Source organism: Halichoeres trimaculatus, unplaced genomic scaffold (assembly GCF_033239565.1).
Source record: "Halichoeres trimaculatus isolate MK-OKI-2021-1 unplaced genomic scaffold, fHalTri1.1 fHalTri1_scaffold_20, whole genome shotgun sequence".
NCBI classification, from domain to species: Eukaryota; Metazoa; Chordata; class Actinopteri; order Labriformes; family Labridae; genus Halichoeres; species Halichoeres trimaculatus.
This window is the reverse complement of record NW_027437198.1, coordinates 13,083,990-13,107,913: the sequence shown is the minus strand read 5'-3', so window position 1 is coordinate 13,107,913 and position 23,924 is coordinate 13,083,990. Positions and strand designations below refer to the sequence as shown.

At 40.3% G+C, this 23,924-nt stretch overlaps 1 protein-coding gene across 1 annotated transcript in view; it reads right to left on the bottom strand.

Moving 5' to 3' along the window:
• Positions 1-23,924, bottom strand: part of usp43b (ubiquitin specific peptidase 43b) — a 76,253-nt gene that overhangs the window by 25,621 nt on the left and 26,708 nt on the right. The window contains exons 3-6 of the mRNA XM_074697162.1: positions 17,470-17,567; positions 8,561-8,653; positions 4,034-4,169; positions 3,214-3,358 (exon numbers count right to left, since the gene is read on the bottom strand). Of these exons, the coding sequence (XP_074553263.1) occupies positions 3,214-3,358; positions 4,034-4,169; positions 8,561-8,653; positions 17,470-17,567 (472 nt within the window). The remainder of the gene's footprint in view (positions 1-3,213; positions 3,359-4,033; positions 4,170-8,560; positions 8,654-17,469; positions 17,568-23,924) is intronic.

Sequence of the window (23,924 nt, the reverse complement as noted above, 5' to 3'; positions counted from 1 at the left end):
TTGCGTCTGATGGCTCAAAGTCTCGTTTGGTCTTCATTCAGGAGGGTGTGAAAGTGAACAGCCAGGTGTACCTTCAAATGCTTGAAGAGAAAGTGTTTCCTTGGTGAACCAATGCGTTTGGAAACCAGTATGTCTTCACACAAGATGGTGCAGCAGCTCACACATTCAATGTCACACAGGCCTGGTGCAAGCAGCACTTTCCTGGCTTCTGGGACAAGAACATGTGGACATCGATCCAACAGGCTCTACGATCTGGTCTATCCTGGAGAGGGAGGTCTCAAGAGTATCTCACAGCAGTGTCAGCGCTTTGAAGACAGCTCTGATGAAGTCATGGTCAAAACTTGATGCAGAGACAGTGAGGTGCTCATACCAGGCAGTGCCAGGTCGTCTCCAGGCTATGGTAAAGGCAAAGGGTGGCCATATTGAGATGTGAATCTTTTTGGTGACAGACAATGAAGTATAGAAACTGTGTTCAATGTTTGGTATGTTTGTCTGCAAGCATTTTTGGATAGTGCAGAAAAAAAGATAGGGAAATCTTTCTGGAACACCCTGTAACATAAAAAAACAAAGTGCTTCTGACTGATCATTGCCACAAAACAGCTGTGATCTGTTCTGTAACACAAAAGTGACATCAGTAACCACTGAAAGTAGTCCATCATATTCCCCCTCTGCCTGTTGACACTGTGATAAAAAACATTTGCGTCTGTCTCTGAGTTAATAACTTCAGTTTAACGTTAATTCATCCCACAAGGAGGCTGATAATAATCTGTTGTGGGGATTGTTTTTCTTAAATTATGGATGAATTATTTCTAAACCAATGGAACCATCTTTCATACAACAGTTTGTGCCAGTTTATGTCTTTACAGTGGCTGAATAACAAGTGGGAAAAACACAGGGAACAGGTGGTTATGCTTATCAGAATCCTGACTGGGTGAGACACAATCCTAAATGGATTTCTGATTTGCATAACCATCTATTCGTCATGCATAATATCATATCTTATCAGTCAATATTTATGGTTAGCATCCTAGCATGCAAATTGTTGGTAATTAGCTTTATTTGTAAAGTACAGCTGAGGCTGGTGGAACGTTTTGCATGTAAAAGGTCAGAAAAATAAGTCTTTGATTGGTGGATGCTGTAGACTTTCCCTATTACCATCACATAAATCCCAAACCAGACATCAGGTTTAGAAAGGAAAATTCACAGACTATTAAGACAAAAGGTCAGAGATTAGAGCTATAACTGGTGCAAACACAAGCAGAAAATAACTGTAACCTTCAGTGTTACCAGGTTCTTTGTCAAACACTTCCTGTATTGTGCACAAGTCTCTTTCATTGTAGCCAAAACTGAACCACAGGAGTGTTGATGTCTGGATTGTCTGTGTTACAGCTCCAAAAACTCCCCCCACCATGTGATCAGTTTCAGTAAAATCTCAACCAAAACATCTAAAATCAGAATATCTTGACAGGTGAAGACAGAAAAAAGAAGCACCAGTCTCTAAAGGCCCCCCAAAATGAAAAGCAAACCCCAAAACCCAAGTATCTCTGAAGATCTTATTCCACTGAGCGTTAAATATGAGGCTGAACTTGTTTGCAACAGAGATTAAAGAAGAGAAATGAATACTTAACCATAATGCCAATTATCTGTTTCCAAATTTTCTTTGGCAGGTGATCGCACATTCAAGCCTCGTTCTTGGCAGCCCACAGTGACATTGTGCTTATTCATTTCTGTCAGAGTAATGTCAAATCCCACACACACATACAAATATCCTCTTTCTCCAAAGAAACTGCAGAACAACACTTTAAGATTTGATGCTTCATTATTACTTCATGTGGAACTTCATTACTGGATGTCAGAGTGAGGTAACATGACGCTCTGTGATCCAAACACAGGCTGGTGTTCCCGCTGTTCATGACTCACACAGGAGAGGTAAACCGTGTCAAAGAGATGGTAGAAATGAAGGAGGACAACACAGTCTGCAGAGCTCTGGAGGTGTTAAGAGATGATGTAAGCCTCATTTCCACCAAGCGGTTCAGTTTGGTTCATTTTGGTAAGCATTTTTTGGCAATTCTTGTGACTAAAACCAGGAAAGGACCCTAAATTACCAACCAGGACAGACATACAGATCTTACCCCAGAAGGTGGAGCTAGAAGCACTGCAGTCCTTTGGTTGGTCGAAAGGATCAACCTGTGTGACAGCGGTAATAAAGAGCAATACGCTTTCTTTTTGTTTGGAAAATGGCATCAAGAAACAGCATAACACTGTTACGGAAATGAAACTTTGTCGCATTCTTCTTCTTTGTTGAATTCATTAGCGGGGTATTCTGTGCCGTGCTGCCTTACCATCATGCTATTACATATCTGACGCAGCTATTGGCAACAGGTTTACATGCCACCTACAGAGAAAGCCATGGTTGGCTGTGGAAACTAAACAGAATCAGGCTTTACCGACACGACCCGTAACAAACTACGCTGATCCATACCGGACCAGGAACTGGGCTAGTTATCCCAAAAGAGAGGAGGAGGAGGAGGAGGGGGGTCCCCCTCGTGCCAGCATGCAGACGGTCTGTGAGGCCTGATTTCAGACAGCACAGCTCTGAGCCAATAAATCAAAGCACTAAAAGTCACATTTTTAAGGTGGAACTGCAGCGTTGACACACTGTCGGGACGACAATTAACAGCCTGTGAGCAGAACCTGTTTGTTTACAACACAGAGCGCCAAACAGGAGCGCCTCTATGCACTGAAGTACTTCTGAGAAACACTTTTTACATCAGGCTGAAAAACACGTCAAGTGAAGACATAAATCTGATACTGCAAGAAAAACTCCACATGGGGGGATGTAAGTCAGGGAGCTCTGAGAGAGTTATATACTCCTTAATGTGCTCCCAAAGGGCTCCCTGCAGAACGCTGCATTCCCCGAGGCTTTCATTAAGCAAAGAACATTAATAAAATCAGTTTGTTTGCTTACAGATCTGAGCGCAGAATCACATTAAAGGAGGCTCTACAGACAGCGAGAGTCAAAATCATCCATGACAGAAGAGAAGAGAGGTTTGTTCAGACTGCAGCACCTGGCCGTGTGGAATACTTGGTGCTGATTGGTCCAAATCACAGAGAAACAGTGACGGAATGAACTACAGCTAAAGCAGTGACAGAGTTTGTCACATTTCATCTGCCTGTTGACACTGTGGTAAAAATGTTTAGTCATGCAGCTACCTGAGATCCGTGCAGAGCCCCCTCGGATGTAAAGGGGCGGAGCCTGGAACGCGTAAATGACATCATTCTCAGCGACGCATGTCAGATCCTCCTCATCGAAGAAGGAGCGATGGAAGCCTGAGGGGTAGACCTCAGTCAGGATCACCTGCAGATACACACACACACACACACACACACACACACACACACACACACACACACACACACACATTAGTGCCATCAGGTGAGATGGGCTGCTCTGTAAACATAATTATTCCTTTATTAACTAATTAAGTTTGTTTCATTGCCTTCATTTTGAAGAAAAACATATATTCTGTTATGATTTTGCTTCCCTCACAGGAGACACTGGTTTTTTTCAGAGGTGGAGTCTTTTACCTGCTCTTTTGTAAACACAATATTCCTTTGTAATCTCCAAAAATCAAAGTTGTTGAAAAAAGTTTTTCTGATCTGTGGTTCTGTTTGCATGTATTTTAGTCACTTCCACTACATGTTTGAAGCACATTTGGCCCCATTTTCTGCAGAACACCTGAATTTCACCAACAATTGTTCTCACAGCGATTAAAATAACAGAGTAAAATAATGTTTACTTGCAGCAGACAGTTGAGATGCTAACAGCTCATCTTCACAATCAGATGCCAAACAAGAGCAAACTGCACAGATATACGAACTTCATGGCTGCATCTTTGCTTGAAAGTCATCTCTGTGAATCGAACTCCAAGACGGAGTGGATGCAGCTGATGCTCCAGACTTTTTTTTCTGCAGCTCTAACCCATTCTCTGTGAATTAACCCTCCGAGTTTGCCACTTTTGATTTGTGTTACCTGGTCTGGAGAAATCTTCCCCTCATCGGCCACCATCCTCCTCAAACACGCCACCGAGCCGAACAAAGGCACAGCCAGCCCGACCCGCAGGTACCTCTGTCCTTTAGTGCTGAACACCAGGATCACACACATGGGCCTGAGGACACAAAGACACACTCAGTGACAGACGAACACAGAGCTCTGAGCCTCTTTCAGTGCTGCAGCCTCCTCCACGACCAGCAGGGACAAAACAAGACTTTCATGAATAAATCAGAAGACTTTAACATTAATAATACATCATTAGGACTGGGTTTTATGTGTGCCAAATAACTGAATCTCTGTTGCATTTTAAAACACTCTGACCTCCACCTGAGGTGCTCAGGACTTTACGGCTTCTTTGAATAACAGCACACGGAGGAGGAACTATCAGGGAGCAGTGGGAGTCCATCTCCTCCACACTGCAGCCGCAAGCAAAGAGACGTTATAAGTAGCTTTCTACTATTTTCTTGCTCCTCAATATAATCAAAGTAATTTCAGAAGTGAGATAAACTTTAATGATCCCTCACAGGGATAGTAAAGTGTCACAGCAGCAAAAGAAAGCAGCTGAAGCTTTGCTTGCTGCAGATCAGTAACAGTAAAAAGATGAAGAACACTCGTACAAAGAGGACCTGAGATTTTCTCTGGAGTGTAAATGTGACAAAAACATGGAACCTCTCAGACAGGAAAATGTTCATGAGCATAATGAGTTTGATTGTTGTACGACAAGGACCTTAGGGACAGAAATGAAGAGCAGAGATGACAGAGAACATTACCTGATAAATAAGGATCTGCTGCCAAGACTGGTGTTTCAGAATATGTATGTAATATCTGTCCCATGCCAGCATCTATTAATCCTGCTTAAATCCAAACTATAGCTTCAGAGCAGCAACAGAAATGACAGAGTAACCAGACTCAAAATCATGTTCAAGGAAGTTAAGGCTTAATGTCTTTACTTATCCTCCTAAAACACTAGAAAATCATCACTCAGGATCTAAAAACTGTGATTAAAGCTAAACAGAAAATTAACTAAATTAAATTTGCCTTTGTATTTTTTACTGTGACTGCGACAGTTTGACCCCTTAACCCTCAAATTTTTTTAAGGCTGTATCCTGGTTCCCCCCATAGTATCTTTACATGGTTTAAAGCTAAAAAGATATCTGTATTTCTCTCCCACTGGTATTTTGGAAAACCCTTATTTAAATCTTTAAACTGAGGATCCTAAAGTAGCAAAAAAGGAACTGGCTCCAAAAGTAATTCAAACCCAATCAGACCCTGAATAAAAACTTAACAGAAGAATCAAACATACAGTGGGGAATATAAGTATTGAACACGTCAACTTTTTTCTCATCACATTTATTTACAAAGATTGAATTCAAACAAAATTTCTACATGACATTGGTATTAACTCAAACAATCCACAAATGTAAAGAAATCACAACCTTCAGGTCCATAAATAATGATTATGTAGAATTAAGTACGATAACACAGGAAAAAAAGTATTGAACACGCTAACTGAGACTCATCTAATACTTAGTGGAGAAGCCTTTGTTTACAATGACAGCTTCCAGAAGCTTCTTGTAGGTCTGAACTAATCACACACACTGCTCAGGTGTGATTTTGGCCCATTCCTCTGCACAGATTGTCTTTAAATCTTGAATATTGTTTGGTGCCCTCTGGCGAACCCTTTTCTTTAGTTCTTTCCACAAATGCTCAATTGGATTTAAGTCAGGTGATTGATTAGGCCATTCTAACAGATTGATTTTCTTTTTTGAAACCATTTGAGAGTCAACTTTGCCCTGTGTTTTGGATCGTTGTCCTGCTGGAAGGTCCAGCCACGTCTCATCTTCATCATCCTGGTGGATGGCAGCAGATTCCCATCAAGAATTTCCCCATACATGGCTCCATTCATTGCATATGAAGTTTGCCAACACCATGAGATGAGAAACAACCCCATGCCATGATGCTTCCACCTCCAAACTTCACTGTTGGTGTAGTGTTTTTTTGGGTGATGTGCAGTGCCATTTCACCTCCAAACATGGTATGTAGTATGACAGCCGAAAAGTTCAATTTTGGTCTCATCTGACCAGACAACATTCTCCCAGTATTCTACAGACTTGTCAAGATGCTGTTTAGCAAACTTTAAACCAGCTTCAACATGCCTTTTCTTGAGGAATGGAGTCCTGTGGGCTGAGCGTCCATAGAGGCCATGGCGGTGGAGTGAAGTGCCTAATGTTTCTCTGTAACAATTATACCTGTTGCCTCCAAGTCTTTCTGGAGCAATCATACTTAATTCCACATAATCATTATTTATGGACTTGAATGTCATGATTCCTTTTCACGTGTGGATTATTTGAGTTAATACCAATGTCTGGTAGAAATTTTGTTTGAATTGCAGCTTTGGAAATAAATGTAATGAGAAAAAAGCTGACGCATCAATACTTATTTTCCCCACTGTATACACAGATGAACTATAAAAACAAAGCTTTATTAAATTTTATTGACAACTGTTTTTTTTACCCATGGTGCTCAAATATTGAAGTTATTTTTATCCTTAAAGTTTTACTTAATGTGAGTGAACAACCTTGTTTTGGCTTCTTTTGTCCTTTCTACAGCAAAACACAAGTCTTGTTTTATTGCTGTTTGTGCCAAAAAGTAAAATATAAAGTAAGATAATCTTAAAAAGTTACATTTATTTAACTGAAAACTTGACCATGGAAAGAAGACATGAAAAATAAATGGAGAACATATTAATATTTGCTCAACAAGTATTCATGCACTCATGTTTTTTTCCTAATTGCGGAAAGTTTTGTGGTCCAGCAGAAACTGTTCAGAGACCCAGGTGTTCAGAGCCACAGATCAGGTGTGTGTCCAGATTGCTTTATTGGTCTGTGGGGGCGCTACATTTATAAAACCAGTGCACCCATCCACATATCTGAACACTATTTTCACATCTTCTGAGAAATGTACAAGCTAGTAAGTTAGATCGATGTAGAAGCCTGGTCAGGCCCTGGAGCTGACTCAGATTTAATGGACACACTTGATTTATATTCAAACATAGTGGTTAGAGTTCGCCGTAAAGTGCCAGCAGAGAGTTTTAAGATTCATTGAAACCTGTCTCAGAGCTCTCAGGTACAGAGCTCTGACGTGTTTACTTCTCTTCCTCTGATGTGTGCTGGGACTTCAAAGAGCTCAGGAGACAGAGTACAGTAAGTGGCAGCAGCTCCAGGAGATTTCTCCACTTTATGCTAATTCATATTTCCACAGGAGGGTCGAAAAAAACGAAACAAAGAAGGTAAATACGTTAAAACTCTGAGGAAGCATTCAGTGAAACCTATTATTTTAGCGTTAGGATTCAGAATGAAAGGGATCTTTTTCTTTGTCGATGTTTTTTCGCATCTTGTTACAAAAAACTAACTTTAAACGTGTGTGTAAACAGCAAACTTTAAAAGGTGTTCATGATGCTTTAAAAATAGCACAGGTCATGAATCAGAGGTTGATCTACAGCTCAAAGGTCAGGATGGGTGTTTGAGCGGCTGGTTTGATGGCAGAAAGTGTATTCAGCCTCACAGACAAGCCTTGGCTGAGAGAGAGTCAAACCTTTCACACTTAGAAATATATTTAAAAACAGTTTTTAAAGACAATCCATCTGTTTCCCTTCTGTTTACCCCTCAGAGGTGTTTTTCTGCCACACAGTCGACGGAATTTTCTGGATTTGGCTCACCGTCAGAGTAAAACTGTTTCCTAAATTAGAAAGGATGCTGGCTGAACCTTTACGACCTATTACAGAGACTTAACACCAAAGAGGAGGTAAATAACCAGCCCTGGAAAACCATAAGAGTGATCACACACCTTTGTGTTGTCACCTGACTGAGCAGAGAGAACGATACGTTTGAGCTTAATGAGCTGCCAAACACTCCTGTTCAGATTTAGGTGATAAACATGTTGGAGATATTCAGTGTTGGGTTGTTGTCTGACACTAGAAGGTGAAACATACTACGAGTGCCTTAGCGAATGCATTTTAATGCGTTTTCTTCTGCAGTGAAGGAGGCTGACTGCGTGACTAAAGGGCGAGCTCCCAGCTCTGAAAGAAAACCTGTGAATGGGGTCTACCTTGTTGAAAATGTCAGGATTTCCTGAGCAGGCTGACCTCTCTGAACCCGATCTGGAGGCTAAGTGGGTGTTGTGGTGTAGACTTGAATGAGACATTGTTCCTGAGCGCTGACAGGAGTTTCCGCCGTTGTACCAGCCCTCAGGTTCACAATTACCTGTCTCCATGCACAAAGCTGGGTGTTGTCCAGCTGGTTTTCTTTTTGCATCCTCCTTCTGAAGAATTACCATTAACTTCAACAACTCAAGGGAATCCTCTGTCTTATAATCTGTCTGAGGTATCAGCAGTGTTGCATGCATGTTAGAAAATAAAGGCATTCTGTCCCAGGCCCAGGCTCTGGCCAATAGTCAGAGGCTGTATTGTATAAGTGAAAGCATTCATGATCTCTGATGATCCCTTACCTGGTCTGGCGGAGAGGAATGGGAAGCGAGATACAGAGGAAGGGGTCGAAGGTGTTGCTCTGTTTCAGACAGTGCGGGCACGTCAGGGACGACCTAAGGGCAGAGGGAAACATCAGATGTTAAGAAAACCAGCTGCGATGACTTCACCAGAATTCAGAATTAACCTCAAAGTCCTCTGAAACACATCTGACAGGAGAGAAGACATCTTAATCTTATTACTCCAAAGTCAAAAACGAGCGCGGTGTTCCTCACAGAACGCCTTGATCTGATGTGAGAGAAAAAACGATGAGTGATGTAACGGGTGGGAATGAGAGAAGCTCGGGGTCAGGTCTGTGGGGCAGGGTGGGGTAGGTGGGAGAGGAGGGCCCCTGGGGGGAGCGTGCCTTTAAACAGGGACTAGCTGCAGAGGTTTCCATCTTGTTGCATCACTTTCAGCGTGCTGTTAATGCTGATGTGACACTAGATGGGAAGAGAGGTAAAGAGGTTCATCAGGCGAAGGATCATAAAGACGATCTCCAGGATGGAAGAGCAGCTTTCCATTAAAAGTGTGCTCCTCCTGATTAAACCTGTTTTAATGAAGCCCTCCTGAATAACTCACAGTCAGATAAACGTCTGAATGATGCTTCACAGAGTCCGTTAACAGCTGATTGCTGGAAGTGATTTAGTAAACCGTCCAATAGCTAGATTGAATCTGCTGTCCAGTATTCAGAGTTAATCTGATGAGGATTTTAGGATATTGTTCTGTAACCTGAAGTTCTTTGCTGATGCTGTGCCTGCCTCAACGTTTCATGTACGCCCATCCATCAATCAATCAACGAATCAATAAAACAATCTTTATAAAGCTACAAATCTGCAGCGTGGACTTTTTCAAGAAGATTTCCAAAGTCGGGGGAGGTGTGCTCTCCCTGCCTAAGGATTTGGCATTCTACAAAGGCATGTGCAAGGGCAGGGAGCTCCAAGAACAGGGCTAAACTGCTGAAATCAAATAACTTATAAAACTAAAGATACTCCTACAAAACACTTCTAAAAAAAAAAAGCACTTCTATATAATCAAAAGATATTTAAATATAACCTACAATATAATCCAAACATCCGTCGATATAATTCAAAGATACTACCATGGAATCCAAAGATACCTCTATATAATCAAAATATATTTCTATATAAACTAAAGATTATTCTATATAATTTAGATTGATACTTGTATAGAAGATACTTCTATATAACCTAAAACACTTCTACCTAAAGATACTCCTATATAATTCAAAGATGCTTGTATATAACTTAAAGATATGTCTATATAACCTTGAGTTACTTATATAAAATCAAAAGAAACTTCTAAATAGGCTTAATATACTTCTATAATACCTAAATATACCTCTATATAAATCAAAGATAATTCTATATAATTTAGATTGATACTTATATAGAAGACACTTCTATATAACCTCAGATACTTCTACCTAAAGATGCTCCTATACAATCCAAAGATGCTTGTATATAACTTAAAGATACTTCTACATAACCTTTAGATACTTATGTATAATCAAAAGAAACTTCTATATAAGCTAAATATACCTTTATAAAACCAAAAGATACTTCTATATAAACCAAAGAGAATTATATATAACTCAAGTATGTTTATATTCAACCTATAGATATACCTCTTTTTAGGACAAAAATACTCTTAAATAACATAAACCGCTCTTCCTCACTGCTGTCTTTTTTGACTTTTATGTACGTGAATCATTTCACGCCATCCCAGCACAGGAAATGAAGTCATAAATGAACTTTTCCACTGTGTTTTACAGACAGAGAGGCACCTGACAGAGCCTGTGGGGGAGAATAAAGCTCTATTCAAGCAAACCCAGCTGACACTGGCTCTGAGTGGATCTCTCCCTCTTGGCAGAGCAGAACGGCCGCCCTGCGGATGTCTTACTCTCGCCAGGAAACAGCGAGGCTAACGGCACTCCATGCATACAAATCACACTCAAGCTCCACTAAAACATAGATGTCCCCGCTCCGCTCTGAAACACTTAAAAAAAGGAGGAAATGAGTGAAGCAGTGGTGATATTCTGGTGATGCTCTAATGGAAGAAGCGTGCCACCGTTGAAAGGTATGTGTCCTGTCTGGATGCAGCCAAGCCAAAGAGACTCCCTGCACACTGCCTGGGCACTGAGTTTCCCCCATGATGCATCACTCAGGTATCTTTATGTCATTGATTTTCTGTCCGCAGAGACGCAATTAAAACACAGAAAGTCTCAATAGATTAAACTCAAATAGATTGGCAGCTAATTCTCCTCAGCACGCCTGGCAGCTCTGCTCTGACGGAGGATGAATGGAGCTTTATTCAGCATGCTAATGCTCTCAAATGGAACGGTATTAAATTTAATGTGCTCCTCATAATTCACTGATTGAAATTACAATATACACATCATAAACAGATCCATTACAGGGCTCATAAACCCCAGAGTATCAGTTACACAACCAGCCTTTAAAAATCACAACATATCAATCAGAAGATGAGAACAAAGGTAACAGAGTCTGAACCATCAGAGGCTTATTGATCCCACAGGGACACCAGAGCCACGGATACACTCTTAAAGAGACAGACAACAAATAACAGATGAAGAAGAGGGAATTAAAGACACTTGTAGCTGCATTTCTACTACACCTTTTTGCAAAATAAAGTTGATTTCTCTTAAAGGTCCCATATTGTGCAAAAATCACTTCATTAAGTCTTTTAGCAAAATTTGTGGGTCGTTGGCTTTCCTCCCAGCCCACAAAATGTGATATTTAATGACAAAACCTGTACTTAGTAGTGCTTATGAATGTAAAATCCTGACCTAAAACAAGCTGTTTGGGTTTCGGGGATTTGCTGACCTCGGCGATTCCCTTTTTTGACCAATCAGGAGCAAGTCTGACCTGATAGGTCCACCAGAGCAGATACCCCCGAACCCACTCCGCTCCCACTCTGAGCCATCACTGCTCTGTTTTTGGCTGTAAACAGCCATATAGTTCCATGCACAAGCTTCCCATCTCAGAAGAAGACAAGACTAAGTGGCTGGAGTTAATTTATGAAGGAAATGTGCCAGCTACACTCAGTAAAACTGTGCATGTGTGTGCTAGTCACTTCACGGCCGACTGCTTTTCCAACTTTGGACAGTACAACAGAGGGCTAGTGAATAGACTGGTCCTGAATCCAGGCGCATTACCAACCATCTGCCAACAAACCTCAGACCCTGGAAATGTGAGTATTTTAAATGCTGTGTGCTGTGGAGCAGATGTAAGAGCTTTTCCTCAGTGTCCCCCCTGTCTGTGTGTTAGCTTCAGGATGCTAACTTTAGCTGCTGTTAGCCTGTTGTTTGAGCCTGCAATGTAAAGGTAAATGAGCTTTGCTGTTTTCTAAACATTGTGCACTCAGAGCTTGTGGCGCCACTTTCAGTGACGCAGAAGAGCGGGTTGGTATCAACGGCAGCTCATTTACATATGAAGGCCACGCCCACTAAATCAGACTGTTCTGAACAGAGGGGCTATGAGAGCCTGGAAACAATGCTGCTGTGCTGGATTTATTAGCTTTTTGGACCAAAACATGTTACTACCATTTCATGAAGACATCAATGATCCAGATTAAACTGCAGAAAAGGAGCATAACATGGGACCTTTAAGTTTTCGATTCAGTACCACTGAACCTTGCCTGTGTGTCCATTGCGACTAGAATTGTGGACAACTTGAGTAAAATGTTGTCTCAGAAGATTCAATTTGCAGAGTGTGGAAGAAGGAAGGAGTAATGTAACCATAGATATCCCAAACATTTTAAGAGCTGAACTGTCATTTTTATGAGTTACTGTTGTTGCTGATGTTCCCACTCTGCCTGTTGACACTGTGGTACAAAGATTAGAGTCCATCTGATGGCTATAAAGTACAAATTGAAAATTTTCAAACCTCAACATATTCATATAGGTGCTAAGCAATCAAAAATGCTCTGTTCCTAAAAAAAAAAAAGTGATCCTCACATGAACAGGACATAGTGTAATGATGAAGTCATCACATAAGGATCTCATCATGACACATTGGAGGGGCCTTAAACACCCAAAAAGCCTCCAGAGGGTTGCCCAATCAGAAAGAAGGGTTTTTTCTGTGGGGAGCCTTAAAGAGACAGCAGCTAAAACAAAATGTTTGAGCTGAAATAAAGGTTTTCTAAAACACTGGAGAAAGAAAAAGATGTATTTATTTGAGCTGTAAATCATGTAAAAATACTACGGAGGCTCCACAGAGACAGAATAAAGACTGAAAAAAGCACAATATCCCCTCTTTAAAGATATAAATTTGAATATGTTTGGGAAATCTACAAACAATGATTAAACATGAAGTCAACACTAAAACATTGTGAGCTTTAAAAGCAAAGCTAGCTTATCTAAAAGACGCCTCAGAGTTAGTTTTTTTTATCGACTATCACAGACAGGGACCTCACAGCAATATGAAGCCTCACAGTTTGTAATATGAATCACTCGGCCAGCCGGCTGGCTTGCTGTATGAACAGCGTTTGACTGACAGACATTTTCATCAGAGTCTCCAAAGACTGCAGCCTGTGACTCACCCACACCGACAAAGATCAGCGTCTTTGATCTAATTTGAGATTTACTCACTCGATCAGAGGGCGCGAAGAGTAATAGATGTATAAATCTGAGCTGTAGGAATGAATCTGAACCGACACAGAGGTACGAGCTGTGAGCTGCGAGTGAACGTGGAGCTGCAGCTCAACTCTGATTGTGATCAGCTCCAGCATGTGGTGACAGAAAACATAAATTAAGATCAACTCACCCACAGCTCAGTGTAGATTTAACTTGTTTGAACATGTTTTAATGGCTGTGACAATTGCATGGCGACAAATGGAGCTATTACAGGGGTAACTCTCTGCTCCATCAGCCCTGGATGTTGAATCACATCAGACAGAGCATCGTGGAGCATTTACAGGCAGCGGTGAGGCCTCAGGTCTCAGAGGAAAAGGAAGGTACAGGAGTCAAGACGTGTTTGTTCATGGTCTAATCCCACACGACTATTTGTTTGACAAAGATGAGACTGGGCCACATCTGGGAAATCCCAGTTTTTGTATCCAGGGTCGGCTGGTTTATTTACTTTTCTACCATTCGTCATACTTTTTAACATTTGAGTTCAGGAAAACATAAAAACCTCCTCAGTTAAATGGGTTTTGGTATTGTTGCATTAGCCTCTCCTGCACACTCTCTGAACACTCTTGCAGCAGTCTTTTTTGCTGAGCAAACCCCGTCCTGTCTCCCTCTCTGACATCTTACCCTCTCTCCCCGGTTAGCGCAGCACTCGAGTGGGTGAGAGGAATAAATTTTGGCTGTCAGGCGGCTGCTTCCTGGTCAGACACACCCAAAGTGTCAGAGCTGAAACATTTGACAGAGAGGGGAGTAATTAAGAGCTGAGCTCTGACAGATGCATTACTGGCAGTCACACAGAGCTGACAGTTTGCCGAGGATTTAGCAGATGGAAGTGCCAACAAACAAGATGTAAGACGATCAGGCTGGAGGGACAAGTTTTAGACACAGTTTTCACATAAATCAGGTTTCATGTCGACTTGATGTTATTGATTATTGATCAGAAGTTTGGTCCATTTACTGACTCACATATAAGAACAGAGAAAGGCCACATGGAAAACAAGTCACTCCTAAATCTGTTGAATGCGTCGATCATTCTGCAAGTAACATGCTCTAAGTTTATCTTTATTAAAGAGACGTTAAATCCCCACAAACGATAAGCCTCACAGTTTGGATTGTTTTATGATTTCGAGTCACTGATTGGATCATTTTTCAGTATTTTAGTTTTTTTTTTTTAATCTAAGACTAAATTTAATGTGCAATACTAAACTCTGTGCTGTTTGTTTTCTCATATTTGTCTACAGTTGTTTACATTGTTTACTGTTCTAATAAAGTTTTTTCATTTTGAATTTGTATCTGTACTAGAAGGTACTCTATTGTTTGGCTCCAACTTGTTCAGAATGCTGCGGCCTGGCTTCTAACTAAAACATCTAAACACTGTCGTATTCCTGGCATCCCTACACAGGCGTCCAGTGAGCTATAGGATCCAGTTTAATGTGCTCGTTTTAACTTTCAGAGCTCTACAGGATCAGGCACCTGTTCTTTCTATTAAAAACATGCTGAACGTGCTTTTCTGGTTTCTTGTATGTGATTATCCCTGTTGTTTTAATTCTTTAAAGCACTTTGTGGGCTTTCTCTGTGAAAGGTGCTAAACGTTACTTACTAATTTACTGAATTATTGTAAATTATCTTATTGTGTTTCAAGACTATGCATCATAACGTAATGTATTATAACTAGAGAAGATGTCCATGATGATACAGAAGCTTTCCATTAAAAGTGTGCTCCTCCTGGTTAAACCTGTTTTAATGAAGCCCTCCTGAATAACTCACAGTCAGATAAACATCTGAATGACGCTTCACAGAGTCCGTTAACAGCTGATTGGTAAGCGATTTAGTAAACTGTCCAATAGCTAGATTAAATCTGCTGTCCAGTATTCAGAGTTAATCTGATGAGGATCTTTAGAATATCGTTCTGTAACCTGAAGTTCTTTGCTGATGCTGTGCCTGCCTCAGCTTTATATGTATGCCCATCAATCACACAACAAATCAATAAAAATTTTTTTATAAAGTCTTAAATCTGCAGTTATACTATTTCAAGAAGCTTTCCAAAGTTGGGAGAGGTGTGCTCTCCCTGCTTTAGGATTTGGCATTCTACAAAGGCATGTGGAAGGGCAGGGAGCTCCCAGAACAGGGCTAAACTGCTGAAATGACATAACAAATAAAACTAAAGATAATCCTATAAAACCTAAAAAGCACTTCTATAGAATCTATAGAATCTTCCATATAACCTACTATGTAATCCAAAGATACCACTATATAATGAAAATATACTTTTATATAACCTAAAGATACTTCTATATCATCCAAAGAGACCTCTATGAAATGAAAATATACTTCTAATAAAGATAGTTCTTTATGATATTTCTACCTAAAGATACTTCTATATAATCCAAAGATGCTTGTATATAACTTAAAGATAATTCTGTATAACCCCAAGATATTTCTATATAACCTTAAGATACTACTATATAATCAACAGAAACTTCTATGTAAGCTCAATATAGTTACATTGTACAATGTAACGTAACTTAACGTAACGTAACTTAACATTAAATAATGAAACAGGTAACAAGTTACTTAATATAATGTAACGTTAAGTAGTGAACTTAACGTTAAGTTACATAATGTAATTAAATTTAACATGACATAAGGTAACACAAACTCAACATAACTTAATCTTTAATACTGAAACAAGTAAAGTAGTGTTACGTAATAAAAGATTATATAAGCAGTAACATAAAGTGAAGCAGTGGTGACCCAAAGTAACCCAAAGTAGCATAATGTAACATAAAAAGTAACTCTGTGTAAAGTAATGCAACGAGTGATGTAACTTAATGTAAAGTAATGTAAATCAACGCACCGTGAAGTAGTGTAATGCAACATAACAAGTAGCATTACAAGGAACATAATGTAATGTAAGATAGATATTGTTATGTATCGATCTGTGTTCTAGCATATCATACTGTGTTGTATCATATTCTACTGTAATTCAAAAAAAATTGCTGACTGATTTTTTTTTAACAAATGTGCCAAGCTTATTGTGAGACATGCTGCAAACAGGCAAGGGTGGAGGTGAAACAACCACCAACTCTGAGGCGAGGACACTAGCAGATGTGCATGGAGAGTACTTCAACTGCTAGTCCAACGGCACTGCTTTTGATTCTGGACATTATAAATCTAGATGGTCTTTCTTTTTCCTTGTCTTCCTGTTTTTATCTTTCAATAAAAATGAAAAATTGATAATGGTAGTATATTAAAAACAGATCAGAGATGGATAAAAATATGGGTATAGTAACATGGATATATAACATGGTTAAGAAAAGAAATGCAACACTTTGAATCTATCTCGCAGGATGACGCAAACCAAGAGACTCTGGATGTTGAGAGGAGGTACGAACATGGATGCAGTCCATAAAACATCACAAAAAATAGAGACTGAGTAATTGACTCGACATCTGAGCGAGGCTGCTCTCCCAGTGGGCCACAGCTGACAGATGCATTTATTATGTAAAAAAATAAGCGCCTCTTTATTTCCTGGATGACTGATTGATGGGAGTCATGAGGAGATCCAGCTGCATCTGACAGAGATGGTGAGAATACAGGCTGGTTTTATATTCACACAGAGACACAGAAACTGGTCCAGTGGAGAAAAATCTCCCTGAGTCTAAAACACATTGGACATATTCACCAGGTAACAGAGCGGAGAGGACACCTGACTGTTAGTGCTGCTGAAAAACCCAATTACTGTTCTATTTTAGCACAAACAGGAAGATCTCTGAGTCAAAACTGGTACTGATGGGACTCAGAGACTCAGAGGTTAGAGTATCAGCTACTTTTATACCATCTCTGCTCCTCTCTGAGCTGTAATCACAGACAGGTTTGTGTAGATTTACTCTTTTATTCAGGCGTTTGAGTCTCTGAAGTCTTCTCTGTTAGCTGTGTGCAGCAGGGACGCTCTAATCTGATCAATGAAACCTTAAAACCACATAAGCTCAGGCAGGCTGTGTGCTGTTGACTTGACTGAATCCTGTTTCAGTTGCTTCTTTATGTGTGGGAATAAAAATGAAAATAAAAACAGGACATGTCTGGATTGGCTCTTTGGGTCGACGGTCTGACATTTAAACCATCTGACTGCATTATGAGCTCCTGTACGGTAACAGAAATCACATGAGGCTCAATCATCTGGTGTTTGGTGGATCACAAAGATGAGAGGAGGCGACTCACTTGTATTGTGCTTGGAAATGTTCCTGGACAAAGCTGTGCTGGACTCGGTGGTTCTGGGATGGGTCGGGACACGACACCTCTTCAGCTTCACCTGGACCCTGCAGGACAGAGGACGACACCTTTAGCTGAGAAGAAGAAACACATACTTAAGTATGTAAAATTGGTATTTCCCAGCATAGAAAAGCTTATTTTTGCCTCTTCCAGAGATTAATATTCAGCATCGACTTACAGAAACCCCCTCGAGACTGAACTTTCTTTAATCTTTTATCTGCTCACCTAAAACAAAAAAAGAAGCTGGCCTCGGATGAAGATAAAAGAAAAGCCGAAGTAAAGATAACACAGACTGATCACTGAAATACTTACAAGGTCACAAAACAAATGTGTGGGATATCACACAGAGGGAGTGTCGCACAGAGGCTGAACAACAGAAAAACCTCCAGCAGCAGCTTCACAGAGCAACACACAGGTTATACGTCCTGCATGGATTATTACATAAGTATTAAAGAATGATGTGTTCTAACCCTCAGGGGTAATCAGGGACATTTTTGTCCTTTTAGATAATTTTTTGCTCAATTTTTGGCCGTAGTTTTGGCATTTTCTAACTTCAGGGTTTTCATTTTAGAGAAAATATCACATTTTTCACACTGTTTTTAATGACATGATACAATTTTCCCATTATACATCTTTACAAAAAAACACTGACATTTCTTAATGGTAAAACAACTTCAAAAATAAAAATGGGCAATTGAAGGGTTAAAATCATCCAAATAATTAAATATTTGGTGTTTTTGAATAGGACTGAAGTTGATTTAAAGAGCTGAAGAAAAACAAGGCAAAAATATCAATCTGTTGAGTTTTTAAAGCAGTTTTTGTAAGGGACATTTTTTGTTTTCTGATGTCTTCATTGAGTTGTAAATAAAGAATCTGACACTGCAAAAAAAAAACAAAAAAAAAACAAAACGCACATTAATAAAGAAAGATTAAAAAGCATCAAAATCAATTTTGTTGCAAATCTTATGTCCCTAAAATCTCAAAACCCTAAATCCCAAGCCCTCCAACATTTATTGCATGAGAAGTAACTCATAATGTTTGTGTGTGTTTTTTTATTTATCAAAAAAAAAAAAATTTAAATAAAAAATGACATCATGAAATCAAATGAGCATTTAAGGGGTTGAATATTAAAAAATATATAGAAAAATCTGATTAGGTCATAAGTTAGTTGAAAGAACTGAGCCAAAAAAAGTATATGTTTTTTTTATCTGTTATTTTTTATAGAGTTTTTGGAATGTTTTTGTCCTCTAATGTCCTCAAAGGGTTGTAAATTAAAATGACCAATAAAGGTTAAATGAAGCAGTGTTCATGGAGAAAAAAAATCAACTCAAAGTGTATAAATTATTTTAAGATGTTATCCTTCCCCTGCTCTCTGCACAGCTCCGGCTCTTTCATATCTTTGCTCGCAGGAAAACTGAACAGAGAACTCGATCAAGTATCAAGTGGATCTGCTTTTAGGTCACAGAGTGGAATACGAGCACATTCTGAGTATCCAAGTCTGGTACTTGAGGATGCATCAAGTCATGATATCATTTCAGCTTTTACTCTGAGCTGCTCGGGACAAACAGAATTGCACCCTGGGAATCTTCTCTGTTGACTCTCTCTGTTTACTTCTCCTCTGATTTCCAGCTCGGCCTCATACTGGATGCCACTGTTTGCAGGCTGGCAGCCTGACTGTGACCCCCGCTCACAAACAGAGCAGAAAGGCCGTTTAGAGTTTCTAAACGGAAGAGGGAAGCAGAGGAATCACACAGAGAAACAGGAAAGTCCTTTACACTTCACCTCCATCTCTAAATCCTGACTCTTTTCTTCTGAGAGAGTCTGAGCTCTCAGAGAGGGAGGGAGAAACCTGACCTTCCTGCAGCACTGTGCATCAACAAGCAAAGACAAACCTCCATCTCCTCTATCGCTCTGTCGCTCTTTTCCTCTCTGCTTAGTCACAGTCTCCTCAGACGTCAGGGCTGGTCTTCCTATAAGTGGTTCAGCTACAGCAGACTCAATTTAGGGGGAATGTTTTCTATCAGCTGGTCCCAAAATGTCATGTATGATAGAAGCAAAGTCTGATCTGACTTAAAACATGTTTAATTCAGAGATGTGAAGAGTTCAGCCCTTCAGATGTTTCAGATCCCTGACATCCTGCCCTCGGTTTCACTCCCTCTTTCCTCTACATACTTGGTAACAGATTCCTCTGCTATCATTATGTCAAGATAACAAAGCAACAGTGAGGCCACGGAGCGCAAACACACTCGTTCTTATCACTTCCCAGAAATCCATGCCCAGCTCTGCCAGGCCTCAGCTGGGTGTTAACAGCGCCTGTTGAAGACCTTTAATCACAGCAGGAATGAGGGACGGGTTACACACCCACTGACATGTGGCCCTGATAAGGACTCAGACACCTCGATGATTCTGGACTCAGATAGAAAATCCCCCGGAGGAAGCTTTGGTCTCTGCTGGTCAGAGAGAAACTGTTTACAGGTTGTTGGGCGACCACAGACTGGACTCTTAAAAGGAGGCATGCGCCGGGCTGAAATTGAGATGCTATCTTTGAAATTGGTTGTCAAAAATTGCCTTCCTCAAGCTGATGAAACGCTGTTAGCTAAACATACGGCTCTGATATGTAAGGAGGAGATTTACCTGGGGAGGAGATCACAAGGTGTTTTATAACCCATGTAGTTTGTTGACATTTGTAAACCTAAATATTAACTGAACCAGGCTGTAAAAATGTCCAATGCTGCTGTTAAAACCCTCTTAACTTGAGCTCTTATGAGGATTTGTTGGCTTTTGGAGACAGCCTCAAGTGGACACATGAGGGACTGCAGTTTTAAGCACACCTGCATTAAACCAGAGGGTCTAGGAACTTCCTGTTCCTGTTAAAACATTTTTCTGCATTTCAGGGCAATGACATTGGGAGAAAAAAAATACAGGTAATTGCCTTTGATGGTGCTTCATTTCACTGCAGATGGATTTGTCAACACTTGAAAAAAGACCAGCTTTCAGACAATTGTACAAGTCCCTCCGATCCGAGTCCCAAGCAAGTCTCAAGTCATTTGGTCCAAGTCTCGAGCAAGTCTCAAGTTTTTCTGTTGTGGGCAAGTCAAGTCAAGTCGAGTCACTGAGGTTTTTAATTCAAGTTGCCTCAAGTCACAAAGTTGTCGGGTTGAGTCACAGGTTATAACTCAGATTTATATCTTGAAGAGAGAAACCTTATCTTCCTAAAGTAAATGTCAAAAAATATGCAGATTATTCTTCAACTCTGCATGGATTAAACCAGCATAAATCTTAAAAGATATATATCTATCCATTACATGTTTGATCATTTAGACCTAGGTAGATGGCAACAGCTAGGCTACATTACATTAAAGAAATTGCATGTTTGACACAAAAAAAAACCGTTTATTTTGAACATTTGCCACATTTAAAGTGCAATATTTTTTTTATAAGGTAGCTACTTTTACAAAGGCCAAAAATTTACCAGTGCAAACAGCACAGAACAGGAGCTTAAAATAAATATAACTTAAAATAAATGGCTATCTATTTAAGGGATGTCTAAGTAGTGGCTAGTAGTGACACCATTAATGTAATATCTAGTGCCTACTACATGCTTATTGCTTTTAAAAAGAAAAAAAAAACACAAGATAATCTTGACGCGCATGTTTTTATAATTTAGATTTTAATACGTCATTTATCATCAGGCACACATTTAGCTGCCTATAGTGCCTGGCCACATGCATTTGTTTTGCTGGCATAGGGTCCTTTATCCCCGTTCTAAAAGAATAACAGAGTGGACTAAATGCAGCTATAGTGAGAGGAAAATCTTATCGGAGGCTAAATGAGAAGGAATAAAGGTTTAGCGTGGGAGTTATTTCCTCTGCTGACGAGTCTTGACTGGATGTTTGTTATGAAGAGTGATAAAGTATTGGATGAAGGGGGCTTGCTGCCATGGATGGAGATTATTGATGCAGTCACACAGGCTACAGTAGCCCATATCAACGTTTGTAACAGTGGTGAGTGAAATCGTTTGTCTTATTAACAACAATGTTCAAAACACGGTTGACGAACATATCACCAACACACACACATGCACCCGCGCACACACTTCTAATAGTGTTAGCTTGGTTTCACTCATTTGGCTTCATGTGCAGTCTTTATACAACTGGACGTTGATCCCTCTTTTTCGTTAATTTTAGCGTCCCATATCCTGCATTGCGCGCTCCGTCTTTTTCCATTTGAGTGGAAATTTTTAAATGCATTGGGGCAGCAGAAGATGCAAAAGGCTCGTGGGTAGTCGCTATTTTATGGTGCTTTTAATTTGTACTCGGATGTCGGAGTTCCCACAAAGAATATCTGAGTTCAGGGGTGAACGGTAATTAACCGCCTGTTAGATTATTTTTATTTTAGAATATATGACCAGTGTTTGATGTAATAAATCAGCTACATGCTACAAGTCGTCCGAGTCAGCTTGTCTCAAGTCGAGTCGAGTCTTAAGTCATTGTCTTTCGACTCAAGTCGAGTCTCAGGTTTTTTACCCTCAAGTCGAGTCAAGTTGCGAGTCGTCAAATTTGCAACGCGAGTCCGACTCGAGTCGAGTCTCTGTGACTCAAGTCCAATTGTCTGCCAGCTTTAGAGACAAAGCTGGTCGAAGCGGTTTGTCAATGCCCCAAATGGACTCGAGCAGAGAAACAGGGGACAGACCACTCCCCTGTCTAAAGCATGAAGACGGCAGAGATGGATGTTTGAGCTTCAAAAGGAGACCATTGATTGAGGACTTTTAGTGTGATGCACCCTTCTCAAACAGCCTAACATCATCAATAAATCCTGAACTGTAACACCAGGAGCTGACAGAGACACATTCACACCATCAGGCTCAAAGAAGACCATGTTTAGAGTTATTAAACCAAGTCATCACATCTGGAGCTTGTATTATTTTGGACAGAGGGAGAGGGTAACAAAAACAATAAGAGATGTTCAGCTTGATCACAACAAAAGCAATTACAGTGACGGAAAGAAAATCATGAAACATGGGAAATATAAACACAAACACGAGCAACAGCCAACGTCCCACATATGTGAAGCCAGAGAAAAGTCTACCTCTGCCTAATCCATAAGCCTCCCTACCAGGAGAGTTGCAAGGAGGAAATTAAAACTCAAATCCCTCACCCGGCCACCTTAGCGTGTGGTAATTGATTTCTGGGATTTAGATAAATGACAAAGATAAAACATGCCGCTGAGTGGCGGGCTGAAGGCTGAGCGTGGGCTCGAGGTTCATACACGGTAAGTTCTAGGCTGACTTGATATGGAAAGGAGTGTGAACACAAGGACAACAAAGACCTGACGTGAGGGGTGGAATATTCTTGAGGCGTTTTATCAGGCTTTCATCAGTTTTATTCAGAAAGATCTGGCAGCTTTGGAAAAAGCACAGCGATGACTAATCTTACATTTGAGGAGTGAGGAAGCAAACACAGAGGAGTGACTAAATCAAAGCCTGCTGGTCATCTGCCTGAAAGCCCAAAATCGCACATATTAACGCTGCACTTTGTCCCATCGGGGATGCTTTCAATAATTCACCCCAAAAAGTAGCTGGGAGTGATTCATCTCTGTGTGAAGGAACTCACGCACTCTAAAGCCCGGGAAATGTGCCCCCCATCTTCACGGACCACCTTCCTCCTCCTGATGGGTTTTCAGGGATGGTACGGGGGGGTTGTTCCCAGTAATGGTCCTGATGGTGAATAATTTAAACAGGCTGTGGAAACACACAGGGATGGACATGTGCTGCTGCTGGAGTAAAAGCACTATCGGGGGAGTGATTGAGAAGAAGAATGAGCAGCACCTGAACCCCCCATGGTGATCGTAACAGAGAGAGGAGCATAAAGAAGTACTGTGAGTGCACGCATGTGTGTGTGTGTGTGTGTAAATGTACAGTCATTTACAGTTCCTCTTCTTTTTCTATTCTCTTGCAGGTCAGTGTCCATGTTTAAAGCTTTTGAAGTGATAGATTAGGGCTGGACAATAATGGAAAAATTCCCAATCAGGATGAATTCAACCTTTTACCTTGATTTCAGTTATTGCACAATTATCCCGCTCACAACTCAGCTTAATTGTAAATATTTGTATGATTTTGAAACGAGCAACTGAAATAAACAGGCAACATCAGCATGGAACTGGAAACAAACATCAGCTAGAATGGAAAATTTTTGTGGGAAAAAAAAATCAAATTTTCCTAAAAAAAGAGAAAATATAAACTTGTAAACAAAAATAAATAATTTTTTGCTCTTACCTTTTGAAAAAGAAACTCAGCTACTTTTTAGTCGATGTCATCCTCATTGTAGCCAAAGTGTGTCCAAACAACTGACACAGAATCCCTTTCAGGTGTGAGCTGTTTGCGTTGTGCTGTCGGCACGTTGTTT